This window comes from Scedosporium apiospermum, assembly GCF_000732125.1.
Source record: "Scedosporium apiospermum strain IHEM 14462 chromosome Unknown SEQ_SAPIO_0104, whole genome shotgun sequence".
Lineage (NCBI taxonomy): Eukaryota > Fungi > Ascomycota > Sordariomycetes > Microascales > Microascaceae > Scedosporium > Scedosporium apiospermum.
In genome coordinates this window covers 24887-42450 of record NW_015971805.1, presented here as the reverse complement: position 1 = coordinate 42450, position 17564 = coordinate 24887, and the positions used below count along the sequence as shown (strand labels likewise).

At 49.5% G+C, this 17564-nt stretch overlaps 3 protein-coding genes and 3 pseudogenes across 3 annotated transcripts; 2 read left to right on the top strand and 4 right to left on the bottom strand.

Annotated features, from left to right (window-relative positions):
- Positions 1-1166: 1166 nt before the first annotated feature.
- On the top strand, positions 1167-2313 carry SAPIO_CDS6497 (Glutathione S-transferase omega-like 2; the record flags this gene model as incomplete). The annotated part of the gene is made up of 3 exons (XM_016788583.1): positions 1167-1178; positions 1275-1406; positions 1477-2313. 3 exons carry the CDS (start codon positions 1167-1169, stop codon positions 2311-2313), a joined length of 981 nt encoding a protein of 326 aa, XP_016641736.1.
- Positions 2314-4193: 1880 nt separating this feature from the next.
- Positions 4194-5879, bottom strand: SAPIO_CDS6496 (Delta-9 acyl-CoA desaturase; the record flags this gene model as incomplete). Its single annotated transcript, XM_016788582.1, has 5 exons — positions 4194-4232; positions 4359-4946; positions 5013-5177; positions 5241-5577; positions 5644-5879. The coding sequence occupies 5 exons, from the start codon at positions 5877-5879 to the stop codon at positions 4194-4196; spliced, it is 1365 nt and encodes a 454-aa protein (XP_016641735.1).
- A 2035-nt stretch (positions 5880-7914) lies between these two features.
- Positions 7915-8449, bottom strand: SAPIO_CDS6495 (uncharacterized protein; the record flags this gene model as incomplete). Its single annotated transcript, XM_016788581.1, has 3 exons — positions 7915-7975; positions 8045-8229; positions 8303-8449. The coding sequence occupies 3 exons, from the start codon at positions 8447-8449 to the stop codon at positions 7915-7917; spliced, it is 393 nt and encodes a 130-aa protein (XP_016641734.1).
- A 752-nt stretch (positions 8450-9201) lies between these two features.
- On the top strand, positions 9202-10281 carry SAPIO_CDS6494 (annotated as a pseudogene; the record flags this gene model as incomplete).
- Positions 10282-11335: 1054 nt separating this feature from the next.
- SAPIO_CDS6493 lies at positions 11336-12253 on the bottom strand (annotated as a pseudogene; the record flags this gene model as incomplete).
- A 1740-nt stretch (positions 12254-13993) lies between these two features.
- On the bottom strand, positions 13994-14776 carry SAPIO_CDS6492 (annotated as a pseudogene; the record flags this gene model as incomplete).
- Positions 14777-17564: the final 2788 nt, after the last annotated feature.

Genomic DNA, 17564 nt, shown 5'->3' with positions numbered 1-17564 from the left:
CGCACAACACAGAGCCTCACTCGGGATCTCCGTGCATCGGCCCTTTACAAATCTGATTTCGATCATAGCGAGTTTGAATTTGAGTGCCTTCTGAAAATAGCCTGAAGAAGGGACGACAGGGACTACCCCGATCGCTATTAAATCCACCTAGATATCAAATACCTACGGGACGGCTACGTAGAAGGGGGGTTCGTGATTAAGTAAATGGATGACTTCATCCCGTCAATCGGACTCGACATGCGTTCACATTCCATCGGCGAGGACGTCCTCGATTTGATACACCACGGGAATACGAGGGCACAAGCTTCCACTTTTCGGCCAAGAAGTTCGAGCTGATTGAAGACCCCGCCAGACTTGCGAACTTAGATGGAAGGATCGTGTGGCCGTAGTGTCAAAATAACAGCACGATAGAAAGCAGAAGAAAATGAAACGTGAAAATCCGTGAGGCAGCAGCACTCTCTCTAACAACCGGCAAAAAGAAGAAGAAGAAAATAACAGTAAGAGAGAGAGAGAGAGAGAGAGAGAGAGATGGAAAAGAAATAGGGAAAAATAAAACCAAAAAGGAAAACAATGATAAGAGTGAGATTCGAACTCACGCCCAGTTTCCTGGACCAGGAATTCACGTTAAGCTAACCTTAACCTGGCGCCTTAGACCGCTCGGCCATCTTACCGGATTTGATTGGTGTTCCCAATCGGCCAGGTGCCTACAAGAACGAAAATCTCGCTCAGATCTTGTGCGCCTAAGAATCTGGATACGTCTTCACTGGAAAGGAAATCTGGCAGCTTCTCTAAAGAAAGACTTCTCATCATATAATATCCACCTGGCCTCCGCATCTTGAGATCAGCCATGACAGGCACTGCGTCATCAGGGTATTCGTCATAATGATGGGAGCTTTAATTGCTAGACACTGACCCTCGACAATGGGGAGACACGACTGAGGTAGACAATTGCTACTTTTGAAGCCGAAATGTTTTAATTTGTAAGCATTAATAATGCCAACACTACCGTCATAACATTGATGCCGCTCTCGTACTTCTTTTGACGCCAATGTGTTCCATAGTCTCAGAGATTTATTTACAACGTGTCTCCCAACACAAGCGACATAGAGCGGGCGCATTGCCCTCGGAAGTATAACTGGACAGGCTCCGCTTCGAAACTAATACTAATGGCAACCCAGGTAAGAGAGCGATGTGGACAATCCCGATCAACCATGTCCTTCGCAAAGACTGTGGCCCGCTTGTTCACCAGGGCATCGAAGCTAACTGTTTCTCAGTCCTACCAGCGAAACGGTCGATTTGTGCGACCGGATAGCACCTTTCGTCATTTCATCACGAAGGATCCGCAGTCCCAGTTCCCAGCTGAGGCTGGCCGGTATGCCCTCTATTTATCCCCCGGTTGCCCATGGGTAAGGAGTCCAACCCGTTATCATAACTCAGAGAGTCCATGTCCAGTTCTGACCTACCATCACACTGCAGGCCCACCGCACACTGATCGTGCGTCTGCTCAAGGGCCTAGAGTCAGTAATCGACGTCTATCAAGTGCATCCATTCATGGGCCCCGATGGTTGGTACTTTAGTGGATCGGACGGCTCTTTACCCAAGGACCCCCTCCATGGTTTTAAGACCTTAAAAGAGCTATATCATTTTGCTAACCCGAATTACTCGGGGCGTTACACTGTACCGGTCCTGTGGGACAAGAAGCAAGATACCATGGTGAACAATGAATCCTCCGAAATTATTCGCATGTTCTATACCGAGTTTGACGACCTCCTGCCTGCGGAACTGCGCGAGATCAACAGACCCGGCGGTGGTTTTTACCCCGACGCCCTGCGTAAGGAAATAGATGAGGTGAACGCGTGGGTTTACGATACCGTCAACAACGGCGTGTACAAAACGGGGTTTGCTACTACCCAGGAATCATACGAAGACAACCTATTCCCGCTTTTCAAGTCTCTAGACCGCCTCGAGGCAATGCTTGGTCATGGAAAACGGTATGTCCTAGGGGACCATCTCACCGAGGCTGATATTCGTCTTTACACCACCATTGTGAGGTTCGACGTTGCATACTACCCTGTATTCCTCTGCAACTTGAAGTCTATCCGGCATGATTACCCTCTTTTATACCTGTGGCTGCGGAGACTCTACTGGGACCAAGGTAGCGAAACCCGTGGCGCGTTTTTCAAGACAACAGCACCCAACATACATAATTACGGTTCAGGATACGCAAAGGCCCGGCACAAAATTGTGTTTAATAGCGCGGAGCCACTAATCATCCCGGTCGGACCTGCCGTCTTGATCGACCCGTTGCCGTGAGGTGCCCCAACGACACGTGATTGGCATCCATGGCTGGAGGATTTTATTCCCTTTGTTTCGTTTGTTGAGTGTGAACGTGGGGTTGGATACTATCAGGAGAGCTAGACTGACTTCTAATAAACTTGAGAGCCTGGCAAAGATGCAAGGCCGCTGATAGATGAAATTGCTTATTCCAAGTCCCGTCCGATCTAGTGACCGGCTCGAGGTGATGAAGTTTGCGGCGTCGAGTTATCATTTCGGTCGACCGGCTTTTCCTTCCGTAGGTACGCTTTAATAGGAGTATACTTAAAAAACTTCGCAAAACTTAATATTCACCAGTGGTGGTAAGAGATCGTCATCACATTATTATTATTACACTTAGTATACAGGAGTTGTGAATATCTGTCTCGCGTTCCGTCCAGGGGAGCCAGAGAGCATGGGTGGTATGAATTCAAAGAAGTAGCGTAAGACAACACGCACTGGCACGTATATATTGGGCAGCAGCGTTTGCCCTCGGCCCGACATAAGCGACTTTCACCGTCCGAGCCACTTCGTTATCTCAGCGATTCCCTCTTTGAATAAAAGTTGGCTGTATGCCATGTGGAACTCGACCATGAATTCTGGTCTGAGAGGTTTGTCGACTGACGGATTGCAGCACATGGTTTGTTGATGGATCTGCACAGATCTCGAACCGTCGAGTTTTTTATCGCCTGAATGAACGATTGAGAAACGATGGACACCGGAAAACCGGGACTCATCGCTGCCATAGGCGAAGTCGATATAGCTCTCGCCGCTCTGTCTGACGTCTTCTTCTCCCTCAGCTCTCAGCTTGCGATCCACAACCTGAAAGACACCAAAGAGGACAGAACGTAACGGAGGCAGGCGCGTCTCCGATAGCTCATCGGCCTGCCATATTCTCAACTTCGGCTCCTCGTTGCTAATCTCTATCTGAACATTACTCACACTTGCTAGCCATCAGCCTCCGATTCATCACTTACTCGAGAAATGCACCCAGCTAGGTCGCAGAGTCCGCAGAACCAATCTTTCCGGCCCAATAACCAGTCCGCCGAAGAATCCCTTCACAAAAAGGGAGAGCAAATACTCGTCTGACACGTTCTGGTGATGAGCCGGGATTTCGAGAGTAATAACTCGCGAGTCCGACTTGTCTTGATACTGCCTTGGGTTCGCTATGTCCTTAACGGCCAAAGAATGTCGAAAAGATTCGGGGATACTCCTAGAAATGGCGATTTTCTTACCATCGACGTCCTTGATTCGCTTGTGCACGAAAAAGCCGTAAATCCCGGTACTAGTGAGCGCTGCGCAAACTGACAGCGCCACGATTGTCCTGGAAAGTCGTCGGGATGCCATTGCGATGAAGACGTAATTGAGTTTGCGCAAAGGGTAAAGAAAGCTTCGCTTCGTCTATGGAGCAAACGGCGACTGGCTTGCAGGTGTAGAATCGGAAACTAGATCACTTTTTTAACGATTTTAGGATTCCGAGATCTGACTCCGCTTGTTCCGGTTCTACCCGCCAATTACCTCCAAGTCAGCACTTCACTCCGGGTCAATCCTCCCGCATCAGTCTCACCAACATTTTCAGCGATATCGAGGCAGTGCATATCCACAGCGGGGATTTCCCGTCGGGGTATCAATGAAGCCGACCCTTAGCACTTTTGAAGGTTCTCATTTTTGCGCCCACAAAAACACGGGTCTGCTGATCTGCAAAATTTCCGTATCCGAGCATCATGCTAACCCTCGAAGCCGGGTCAATAATGCATGACGCATAAGAAGCAAAGGAGGCATGGAGCGAGTGTATAAATCAATCCTTAGAATAGAAGGGAAAAAAAAATAGACCAAGAAAATAAAGCAGGAAAGTAAAGTCAAATACAAACAAATGATTGCTAGCGGAGGCCGCTTTCTCCCGTCTCCGCCATATATTTCTGACACTCAACCAGTATCTTGACCTGGTCACTTATTTCTCCCAGTCGGTCGAGGACCTTTTCGTTCCCGTCCACAAATTTCAATATCGAATACGGGATCCCTGTATCATTACAAAACTCTCTTACCAGTGTCTGAAGCCGGCGGAGATTATGGCGTGGTACCCGAGGGAAAAGATGGTGGACTGCCTGAAACTGCAAACCTCCGTGGATGAAGTCGAGCCAAGCCGGACAGTCGACATCCATCGTCGTGCGTAGTTGTCGCTGGGGGAAAGATTCGGATTCGCCGAGCTCCGAAGTGGACATTCCCCAGTGGGATAGAGTGATCTGGACATGTAGAGGCATGGTGACAATGTGGGAGATGAGCACAAAGGCCACACGAATAGTCCATGTTGGGAGGGTGCGTAAGAGCAGACAATATCCAAAGATATACCAGTAGCATGCCATGAAAGCGATTTCTGTAGGGCGAATCCACCACGCCCTGGTCTTTCCGAGGGCAGACGACTTTGCAGAAAGCACATGTAGCCAAGAGAGAAGGTAGAGATTGAATCGCGCGATGCCCATCACGGGATAATAGGTGTAACGCTGGTAGCTGACCAACATCTCAGCCGCGGCATTCCAAACGAAGGTGAAGTCGTAGTAAGTAGAATGAAGTGACTTGAAAAACGCCGGGGAGGTGGCGAATAGGGGAATGTTCTGAATATCTGGGTCATGGTCCTTTTTGAAAGTCAGTCAAACGTAGCGACGTGGCCTTGTCCAGCTGTTGGATTAGATGAGACTTACCGGCTGGTTTGTGAGAAGATGGTGAACGTTGTGGCTACTCTTCCACCAGCCGATGGACAAGCCGCAGCAGAAATCAGCAATGAACATGCCAATTAGAGTATCCACAAAGAATATCTGAGTAATCGCCAAATGCCCCGCATCGTGCGCGGTGAACATGATTTGATGCTACATCGACAACACAGTTAACGGAGAACCCCCGGACCAAAAGTGGCGATTGTGCGAACGAACCCAGAATAACCCTAGGAAGATTGCCGATGTCATGTACCATTCAAGGCGTAAGGCCGTTAGGAACGCCAAGAACAGGACCGTGTAACGGGCCATCTCTTTTCCATACTCCAAGTACTGGCATTTGTAGAATCCCTCATCGTGTACCCGCCGGTGAAGAACCTGGTACCTTCGGATGATATTTTGCTGCACAACGGGATCTACGGGTGGGTAGGTCTCCCTGTCCTTGTCAATCTCTTGGCGTACAGCCCAATCCGTGTATCCGTCCGCGGAGAAACGAAGCTGGGCTCTGCAGGGAGGTGGGACCACCACCTTGTCCTCATCCGAGACATCCGGGCGCCTATTTTCAGAACCAAAGCTTCGAATGGGATGACCCCGCCGCCGAATCCCTGCGGGTTGGTCTGACTCAACGCAGCTTATATCGACATCGCTGTACTCGGAGCTTAGAGGTGTCGACGAGCCTAAGTCGGAATCCTGGCTGCTGCTGCTATCATCGGTCGGAACCGCCAGCTCGGTTTCTGACGTGTATTCGGTCTCCACGTACGTCGATGTCTCACACCTCGTAAAAACGCCACCTCTTATCGGAGGTGTTCTATTAACCCAAAGTCCTGGTGGCTTCCGGCCAATCCGAAAGCATTTCATTGTCTTTAACGTGGCGGGCGAATGGTACCTGCATGGATTTCCCCACAGAATATATTAGCAGTCAGAACTTTAATTTTCGTGATCGTCAATCGAAGTCTTCTAGAAACGGGTCTAGCGTAACTGTCACCAGTTCTTTGATCCCTCCCTTATCTTCTCGATACTTGGGCGCTTCGGTGTTTCTTTCCCTTCTCATCTCCCTTGTTGGGGACCGGGGATATATCATGGACAACATGGATCACGGGGAGCTGAATTTTATTTACGCATGAATCTCGTCAGTCGCATCTTTGCCCACCATATGCAAGATTACTAGACGACCTCCGGGATGTTTGTCAAGCCATGAATCCAGTCGTAGGACGGCATCTTCAAGGATAACAATGGCGTGGCCGTCGGCAATCATCCCTTCAATCTCCAGAGCGGATATGAGCCTGTCTCGGTCCATCTCAATGGTCCTCAATATGGGGGTGTAGGCAGGTCTGATCGTGTCAATAAAGGTAGGCTGGCTGGACGGGTAGGGTGCTTGGAGCGTTGTGTGCAATTACTGCTATGAATGGTAGGGAGAGGACAACGGACTCGGATGCGTCGGCAAGAGGAGATCCAAGATATATCTCATTTTTTTACTCCTATATAAAGGGGCCGCGTACTCGTTGTGCTCCTCTTTTTTTTTTTTCCTTTTCCCTCTTTCCCCAACCGCTGGGTAAATCCCTCAATCTCTCCTATTTTCGCAAGAAGGGGGCGCAGCGCACGCCTGGCGCCATTCTCTTGGCAGCCAAATAAGCGAAATATTGGCGTTCCAAGGAGCTCACGTATCCATGCGAGCTAGTGAGCACCGACGGCGGAGGAACCCAGGCATTCTAGGGTCGAAACGGCAATATCCACTGGCCGCGCGTTCCAGAACGCAGCCACGGACAAATTACGTCCCGCAAGGCCTCAGTTGCGGGAATGCCGCCGCCGCCCACCATTTCACATCGGAGAGGCGGGCGAAGCAGAAGGAACAGGCACCTGCCTATTTAGCCTCTGCGCCGAAGCGTGTTGAATGTTCGTGTGTGGTCGCATCGACGTCGAAGTACCCAACAATACTTCAGGGTTCCAGCGAAGCTACCTGGGACGAGGCATTGGCTCAGGGCCTGTCATTCACACTTGACGAGCGATAATTTTATGTGCGCCAAGGGCACCTCCTTCCCTTCAGACTCAAATCCATTCATCCGTTTTACCGGCCTCTCTGAGAGTTGGGGCCACCATCTCGCAAGTCCTTGGCGGGGAATACCCATCTTCCCCGTTACTTTGCCACTATTTCAGATGGAACCTTGCTGTGGAGAAAGCGTTGCCCACTTGGACCTGAATAAAAATATGAGTTAAAACACCAGTCTTGCGGTGGATCGCTGTCTCGCCACCTTCCGTTTGAAAGCTAGCGTATTATTTCCTAGCAGCAGAAGAAGAAGGAGGACGAGGATGAGGGGGAGGAAGAAAACCCAACATTGAGCAACCGAAGAATTAGAACTTTCCCTGCGAATCGAACATGGCTTGCCTGGAACTGCCCCTATTTTTGGAGGGGGAACCCCACATAGTCGACGCGTTAGGTTCAAACAATGGTGACTTACAACTCATATGCAGGAAAGACTTGTTTATCTTTAAATGATGGCCTCTCCTCCCTTTCCTTTCCACCGTGTCCAACCGGAATGGGCAGGGACGTCCCATTTGCCTCCATCTCCAGTCAGACTGGCATCTTTAGTTTGTTCACGCAGGAAGAGGACAATACGCTGCCTCAAAGATGTCTTTAATCCTCCTCACCATGCGGTCTGAATTCAATGGCATTTCAATTTTGCTTCCAGAGTGATCTCGGAAGACCATGAAACTCGACTGGATTACGACGCCCTAAATTCCAATTCCAAAAAGAATCGTCACCAAGCCATCACGAGTCCCACAAACGCCATTTGATCATGCTCAATCATTTTCAATTTGCTAATGCAACTCGTTCTTCCTTCAATCGACCACATTGCCCGCCTCTGAGAAATTGAGAGCCAGCCAGCCAGCCCGATCACTGCTCTCGTCCGAAGTCGGGGTACCAACTATAGAGGACATTGAATAGGAGGGCGAAGCTAAAACCCAAGGGGAAATTGTCAGTCCAGCCTGCAAGCTTAACGACAAGAATAATCGGATAGACATACAAGGCGACGAAGCTAAAGGCCTGGACTGCATGGGCCTGCTCACTCTCGGCATTGGTGAACAACGAAGTTGCCAAAGCGACGACCACAATCCAGAGATACGAAAAAATGAGGTTGAAAAGCTGCAGATAAGAGGGATATGTTCCTAGGAAGAGCGCGGCAAGAGCGAAGGCAACCGTCAAGACGGACTATTTAATAACCTTCGTTAGAAAACAATTCGACATTTCGCTCTAGTGAGTAAGGCAGTTTCGGATAACGCACCACGACCTCCATATAGATGATGGAGTCAGGCTGCTCCTCTTGGGAGATCCAATATGACAGGATGCCCATGATAATGGCAGCAGATACCCAGACAATGGCATTGGTGACCAGGAAAACGGGCGAGAGCCCACGAGCGGTGATGCGCATTTTGCCGTTGCAGACGGGCCACTGATACCTGGTCGCGAGAAAACCGTCGAGAAGTTGAGTGCAGATATTTGATCTTGGTGGATGGATTGAACGGAGAAAAGCTGTGCCGCAGATGAGACGAATAATCTCACCACTTCAGGTACTTATTTCTATGTGCGTAGCTCAAGGATCCAGAGATCAAAACCAGTCAGGAGGATCTGCGTCGTTGCGAAACCCACGATCGACGCGAACGGGCTCCTCTTGACGTAATTTGTATTCGCGACCAGGTCGTGTACTTGGACGGCAGGCACGACGCACCAGAGTCCCTGCCGCCACGGTATGATCCTCGTTGCCTCATCCCACTTTTCCAGACTTTGACTCGGCTACTAGGCTTTCGAACCAGGATCATGGGTTGTGTTAGATCTGGCCTGTAGATGAGAACTACGAAGTAGTCGCGTTGGCGCCGCGATATTATCTCCACCACACCTCATTTATCTGTCCAGGCTTCCAGTCAGCACAATCCTAGAGAGACTCTGGAATAATTAGAGGACGAAGGAAATCCCCTGCAAGTAACAATGGACAGGGTACCACTGATGGCGCCAGGGAAGAGCATAGCATGCGGGCACGCGACGAATCACGGGCTTGTGTTTCTAATAATAGATTTGATCAAACACAAGAACCAACACCTTCGCAGGCAACCCGGAGAGAAGAGCAATCCCCCCATGACCCCGCATTCCATTCAAAGACGTCAGTAATCAGTACGACGACTCGCCATGCCAGCAATCGAATACGCCAGTCGCGTCCTTGCTGACATTTTCAAGAGACAGATTGTGATTATCGTGCCCTCGAGTGGCCGTTCTTCACCTCGCGTGGGCTCGGACGTTAGGTTGCCAGCAGGGGACACAAAGACATCAGATCCGAGGTTCACGCGGTACTATGGAGTCAACACCGGCCCATACTTTAGCTTCCCGAACGATACGCGCATTCTCCCGCCTGTTCCTATAGAGTGGATCATCGCCCCGACGAACGTCACTGACGGACAGTGTCCTACGCGAAGCGAGAACCTAGCACTGTTCGGAATTATCAACATCATCGTCGCCGCTGCTGTCCTGCTTTTCGGCTGTCGTCCGCTCATTCATTTTCTCACGGGTGGATTCCTTGGGAGACCTGGAAAGTCCAGGTCGGCTTTCTGGACATGGATCTTCTCTTTCGGTCTCCAAGTGGGTTCCAACGCCGTCGTCTCCAAACTGATAGTTGACACACCAGGGTACGAGCATCTGAGCATGCTCAATATCTTTGCCCTATATTCGTCGCGGCCCCGGGCTAATTTCCTTTGGCTGGCATTCCTGCGGGTCGTTGTTGGACCCATCACCATCGAGAGGCACCTCAAGTTTATCAACTTCAAGGAAAAAGAGACAAGAACGCTCAACATCGGAGGAAGACAACATATAATGAAGTTCCGAAGTGGCCGAGCCCTGTTACCGGAGTGGATATACACGGACGCATATGCCGCTACAGCGATATGCGAGTTTTTCATCCAGCTTATCTCCGCTATCTTTGTCGGTGTGACTTGGAAGCGGTTCCCCAATGAAGTCATCAAGGATCATATGAAGACAAATGTCAACTTGTTGCTGGCCGCTCCAGCTATGGTGCTTATAGGGATGATATTCGTACCGTTTTGGACACGGCGGAATGAGCCCGCTATCCCCCTTGAGAGGAACCCTCCAACCGGGAGCTACTGCTCGAATCTCGCGGGCTACATTTTCATTGCCCATAGCCTTATTGGATTATTTACCTATGCCGTGGTGTGGTGGTACTGGAGTGAATTCCTGGGCCTACCTGGCGCCTTGTAAGTCAGAATACTGCATCGGCGGTACCTGAAGTCTCTGAGCTGACGATTCGAGGAGGTGGTGTCCGCCAAAGCTCGTGGAACAGGGCGCAGTCTGGTCTTCGTTGTCTAGCGCTAGTAAGTGAACTGCATTTGCAACCGTCTCACCCTTACTCTAAAAGGCGTGCGATTCATGACGAGATAGGTGCATTAATCTCCACGATTATTTGATCGAAGCAAAGGAGCCACTCAGGAATCACGGTACATGAGCGCTTTGGGGACATTTGTTATAGGTAATCATATCCCGACAGCTCAGGTATCGAAAGGAGGTGATGGAGGTGTAGAATTGATCTAGAATATGGAGGCAAACTTCAGGCACGAAAACCGGTCGCTCCTGATCACGACGTTCCGGAGTACACCGTGGGGATGCACAATGGACAATGTCAGCCGCAGTCTCCACTGAATATAATATCTCACAGTTGTTCATTGAACTCTTCCTTTCTTGATTTACATCTCGCCCACCACCCTGTGCATGAGCACGAATCACAAAATTCTGCATTTAAACGACGTCAACGATCGGCGCCAGGTACCTAGAGGGCGATAGCGTCGTTGCAAACATCAGGGGGACCACAAAAATGTTGAAGGGCAGAATGAGCCCAGCGTGTATTTGATCCTCGTCTACATGCAAAACAGAACTTCCAGGCGATCAGGGTTTCTCAGAGTAGCAATATTTGTACGAAGATATGCCGTAAAGATGCCATGTGTACGCTTCCCACGGATCCTGCTTAAGACACCCGGCATTCATACTCCGTTAGTTGTCGCCCCTTGCAATCTTTTCGCTCTCTCATTTCGACTCTCACTTGATGGGTCAAAATACGCTGTTGTGTTATCCCGTTAGTGACGATCATCGCAGAAGATTAAGATTAGTGGTGTGAAATTTCATACGTTTCTCCCCGAAAACCGTCGTTCGAATTCCCCTTCGAGGTGCCTCGTATGTTCCCGGAATTACGCGATGTATGGTGCATCTTTATCCATTTAGTGAGCCTTCATGAGACACAGACAAGATGATTTGGCTGCCCTTACCTATTATCCCACATTGCGACACTGCCAACACTCCACTTCCACCGCACATAGTGGTCGTCGGCCGAATGGATATGATAATTGAAAAAGTCGAGCAGCTTGTCTGACTCGTATTTCTTTAGCTCTGCGAATCCGGTGACAAATCCAGGATTCACATTCAGTGCCTTCAAGCCCGTGACGGGATGGGTCCTGACAGCCGGGTGGTGTGAATCGATAGGAGGGCGATTTGGGCCCACTCCCCAGAGATCTAGGATTGTATCGTATTGCAGCCGAGAAGTATGAATGGCGTGAAGACCATCGATGAACTTTTTCAGGGCATCGCTCAATGCATCGTAGAGCCCATATTGGGAAACCCATGCGGTGTCCCCTCCAACGTCGGGGTGTTCCTCCATGCGTAATAGGGAATATGATGGTGGGTTAACCTCAAAGGATGTGTCTGCGTGGAAGTCTCCCGATGGCCACGGTGTGTACTTCAGTATCTCGCGATGATCTTCGCGGCTACCACGAATAACAACATGCTTGACATCTTTCTGGGCGGGGTGGCGGTCGAGGATGCCGTAATGTTGGAAAAGCTCCACTTGACCTTCTGTTGTCAAATTCTGGTCTCGGAAGAAGACAACCCCGCGTTCAGTTACCAGCAAGGCGAGCTCATCCAGCTGCTCCGGTGTGAGTTCAGAGAGCTGCACATTCTCCAGGACGGTGCCGAGAGACTCCGTCAGATCTATCCTTTTGGCGACCGCAAACAGGGCCTTCTTTTCAGGGTCTGCGAACGTAGCCCGATCCAAGTCGGGAGTGATTTGTTCCCGCACGGGCTCCGGTGGAATGTGGTCTTTGATCTTCGGGTTGAAATGCGGATGGAGAGTCACGGGGAAACCCGAGTCCTGCGATATATGCTTCCGAGCTTCTAGATGAGCCATTGCGTGGATGACGGCGTAATACGAGATGCGATAATACTGTGAGATAATATTCAGTCGGGAACTGTTGGTGTGGAGCGGAGAAGAGACACTTGCGAGCTTATACTGGACCTCTCCTACTCGAGTTTCCCAGTTCGAAGTGTATTTGTAATGGGCGATTTCAGTCTGTGAAAGAAACTCCCCAGGGGCTCCCCTCAATTACGCGATTCATTATCTAGACCGTAATAGGCCATGATGAAGACCCTCCGGAGCATCGCGTGGGTTGAAAACACCCGGCGAACTCCGCCCTTATCCCCTACAAATGGCTAATACGATGCCGAAGAGCGAAGAAGGGCAAATCTGGACCAATGAAGTGCTTTTGAGAATGAGGCGTTTGTTACAGTATTGGCGCTGGGATGAGGTATTCCTCCCGGGAGCCGTAGCCGATGCTTGGAGTCTGCCCCCACTCATTTCGAGCGGTCGGATTCGTCATCTGCAAGGTGGTTTGCATCAGTGTTAACCATACCGACCTCGCAACTCCAACTATTGGGGATCTAAGCTGCATGCGTTAATCGTGAGGTCAGGCTCACCTGACCTTGGCGAGCACTCCCGAAATAATATAGCAGCTTTGATTAAATGGAAACTGCTTGCTTCTACTTGGTCTCGGCGTCAATAGCACTCTTGATCAAGCTCGGGAATCCAGGGCGTGGCAACACGAAGAATGTGCCGAGCGAATTGATCCCGGCACATTGTCGGCGATAAGAGCCGACTTGAACGAGATCAATGTAATGACAGGAGAAGTAGCTGATCAAGAGTGCAACTGGCCGAAAATTCTAGCTGAAACTCTAACTGACGAGATGCGTCTGAACCTTTTCATGCCATTTTTTTGTAGGACGACGGTTGAGGCGTTAGTGAGCCACTATCATGGGTTCGATTCATGCATGATCGCTGCCAAGAGAGCCCTTTCTTCCTCGTTGGAGAATGTTGGTGTGCCCAGCGGTCTTTGGACTCTCTTGAAGCCGGAAAAGTATTCCAAGTCCCCAGTCGAGCGCAGGCGGACCAAAAGGGGAGGGGTTATCCATATAAATATGATCACGAAGTGGAGTTGATGCACCGCCTTGTCGGACCAATCACTATAATTCATGTGGAATGGGCCGCTTCGTGGAGAGGTTTCAAGGCAGAGGAAGGCGCAGCAGCGCTGACGCTGAGGTTCCAGTCTGTGGTTGGAAGTCTCTTTGTCGCCGACAACTTGCCCTCACTCGTCAACTTTGACCAGGAGACTGACGGAAATCCTCTTATCCTGAAGGCTGGCTTGAACTTTTAAGCGTGTATGTCACAGAGCTTAGAGCATCGCTAAGTATTCCCGACATGTCTACCCAGTCCTATGAAGGGACGTAAAGGTTCTTGAAATTACGAGGTCAGAGAGACGTTTCTTGTCCACCCTGGCATCCCATTTGACCTGCACCTTGAACATTTGGTGGAAGTTCTTCAAGGGCAAGAGGAGGTGAGCTGCCGTGCTAATGAGCCTTGGCGAAAAAACAGCTGCATAACGAGGGCTGGGATTTATAGCCCGGAAGATAAGCGTTTGACGGAAATCAGCGGCGGGTAACACAGCGACAATCCTACTTGTGTTCTTCTTTCGCGGTTCTCATTCATATCCACCCAAAGCCAAGTATCAAGATATCGCATTATGGCCACTAATTCCAGCTCCTACGCTAAAGGTGCTCGACCCCCCGGTCGGTCGCGTCCATTTCAAGTCGGCTTTCAAAGGAAAATACTCGTTAAAATGTCCCCATACTCAGTGTATGACAACCCCATCTTCTCAATATCGTAATCGTTCCAATACCCTCCACCAGCAAGGGAATCTCGTTCATGCCAGTTGGAAAACTTAGTCCGGGCTTGTGCGACCGTCGTGCCCTGGGAAGGCTTAGAGTCGTTAACAACCCACAACAACGGTACAACTTTCATTCCCAGCATCCTCTGCCAGTTTGCCGGATCATTGTAGGCACCGCCGTCATAGCACTGTAGGTATACTCTGTCTAGAAGTAGGTCGGGCTCCTGTAGCTCCTTGTTGAGTTGAGTCTTAAGGGCGGTCCAAAAGCCCGTGTTGGTGTATGGCGCAATCGTATATTTATACCCAACTTCACCAAGCATCTTCGCAAAAGCCACGGTGCTCGCGACGTCGTAAATGGACTCGTCGTCGTTGTTGACAGCATCAAGGCCCCACGCAGCCTTGAGAGCCTCAAAGTTGCGGTACAACGGCGTGTCGGCACCAGGGCCCGGATTCGCCATCAGCGTGGCAACATGCTGCGAGTTCATTGAAATCTCGAGCCTATTGACACTCGTATCGTTGCCCGACTTGAAGGATCTGACTTTGGTGGCAAGTGCCTCACCTCCGACGTATTTGCCGTCGGAGGCAACCACGACATCTTCACTTCCTGGCGTGTTCGAGTAGTATTTGATGTCTCCGTTGTCCAGGATACCAATGCCAAAGATGATCAGCGTGTTGAAACCGGACGTTTTAAGGGATGTAGTGTTTGATTTCATCACATCCTTGAATAGAAATATGCCCCTTATGCTCTCCGCTCCGACATGATAAAGGAGCAGCCTCAATAGTAAAGCTAGTGCGAATGAGTGAAGTCTCATCATCACTTCGATCAGGAGTTCTGCTGTACGGGTGATGATTTGAGGGTCGACGGAAAAAGAAACGGGCTATCAGACGTGCTGCTCAAATCCTCAAATTCCTCAATCCAATTCCACCGCGGATGTTGGGGTATTTAAGCCACGCTGCCGAGATTTGAGGACAAATAGCTGGGTTATGCGGGCAATAATTATGCTTTTCTCCATGGCAATATCGTTTAGAGAAGAGAAAGAGGGGTATCGCAACGGTCTACGGAGTTTGATTTAAGAATAATAAGACTGAAAGAATACTATTCACCTCCGTTTTAGCCGGTTCCAGACCCCGCGGAACTGAAGATGGGTGGTCCTTGATAAGGCTTGCTTCATTAATCGAAACGGCATTTAAAAGTTGGCAGTTTGTGATGGCCCGCCCCGGATGTAATAATAGTGGTGGCGTTCTATGAAATTTCCTTGAATTGTCCTTTTTTTTTTTTTTTTTTTTCTTCCAAGGAAATAAGAATCAAGCGAACTAATACCACGAGCTGCGTCCTCTTCCTTGGAGAACCAGGCAGTGAACACAGAAGCATATAAAAACGCACGCAGGGATATTTGGGTGGGTGGCAGTTTTGGTATGGGTACGCCAACTCTAGGCCAGGGAAGTAGAGGAAAGTTTCGTATGGCAAGGCAGCATTAATCGGAATTCGAAAACGTTTAACAAGGAAAATATTGGTACCTAGCCAAGTCTTTTTAACGTCGCAAAAATATCACCTCAGGACGCAATTAGCCGCCCTCTATTTAGGTTGAGATTAAGGGTCGTGGCAAAGTTATACACAACTGGTCTACTAGCAACGAATACTCATTTTGCAAATAACGGTCCAGGGCAAGCAGAGAATCAAATTGGCGAATTACCATCCGTCACGCTACGCCCTCTAGTGAAAGACACTAATAGTGTAGATCAACGGGTTGTTCATCTGTTCGTTTTGCTGGCTGGGGTGAAAGAAGATGAACTTCGATGCCGTAGCTGATGCAGGAGCACTTTTTGAAAGGAGGGCAAAATCCTCATCGGTCGACTGCGTATCAAAAGCCATGGGCTTGGAAGCAAGTAAGCATTCTGAAGCATCAACACCCGTTTCTGGTCAGAAACACCAAGCGCCAAAGGCGCCACGTTAGTAAAGGGAAAGTGAGGGCGGAGCCACTCTGTCGACAGCTTATGCGTCTTACAACAGTTCACGAAATTCTTATGTGATGTCGAATCTGATATCGCCTCGTAGAAATTCTGACTAGATGATCCCCTCAATCCACGGCGTTCCATTCATGGACTCGCGATCTAATGCTGTAATACAACCCATGCATCAAGAGCCCGCAACGTTAGCATGCAATGACCCATTGACCCAGCCAAGGACAAGCAGTGACAACACGAATGTTTCTCAACATCAACATGTACGTATTTCCGTCACAACCCGTCTTCTCTCTGGTTATGATGTGTCCCGGGTCCCATCACACTATCGTTGGATTAAACTCCCCGGTCCACAAGTGTATCTCATATATCTCGCGTGAAGTAAAGCGCAAAACCTAACGAAAGTTTACATATGTTGTGCCAGTTAAACCGGGACCTCTTCACCTTCGCGATCCTGCTGGGATATTGGAGGGCTTGGTGCGAAGTTCGATGGATCTCGGAATTCCATGATGAGGTGAAATGGTCCGGATGGGATTCTTGGAGAAGAGGAACAAGCCCGCCCTTTGTGGAATTTCCACTTCCCGAGACGTAGCGAACGATTACGGAATTATATAAAAGCGCTTCGAATGGCGTCCCCAACCAAGACGGTGCCCAGATACTATTGATAAATAGGCTTCTATTTATGGATTTGGATGTTTGAGACAAGAGTTAACGAGACTCTAAAATGTGTTCCGTTCGACCCCTGCTACCGAATTATTTCAACAAAGTCAGATTATGTAATATTAGGAGAGGAGAGATGACGTCAAACTCGGTGTTTAAGAATGGATCCCAAACCCTCCAGTGCTGGCGAACCACTTGGTAGGATTCTATAAAAAAGGAGGAAATTATTAACGCACCAAGAGGAATAATTCAGAGAACTTCGTAATACAATATTGATCCAACATGTCTTCCTATCGCGGTGGAAATATCAATGCTGACGTGGACCGGCTACCAACATGAAGGGTCAACAATTACGAAAATCTGAAGGCCCCACTTCTAGAGCACGCGTCCGATCCCTGTGCGTCCTAGCCAGCGAGTGGCAAAGAATACTTCGTATTATAAATAGTATGCGGACAACGTCATGGTGGAGTTAGACATCCAACAAGACACGGCCCTCACTGCTTCGTATCTGGTTTTATGGGCTGAGGGCAGGATTTGATCAATGATGTTCGATCAGTGGGTCAACCAATACGACAGTCTCCAAGTGGCGGTGCCCGAACATGGACGGACTTGGTCTTCCACACCTTCGTAAACTACGTCTGCATGGACCCGCTTGGATCGGGATCAATTCCTTGGAAGCAATTATTCGCGCTGACGCAGTTCGAATAGCTACCATCCACTCTTCTTTAACTTTAACTGTATTTGGGGCCAAAGTCGTTGGGCCGACAAAAGCGAGGGGAAAAGGGGGTGGAGACGCACATTTTCATCAGGCGACCTCGAAGCTCGAACTTCACCCAAGCTGCTGCTACATCGTCCCCTAGCTGATACAGAGCAAGAGGA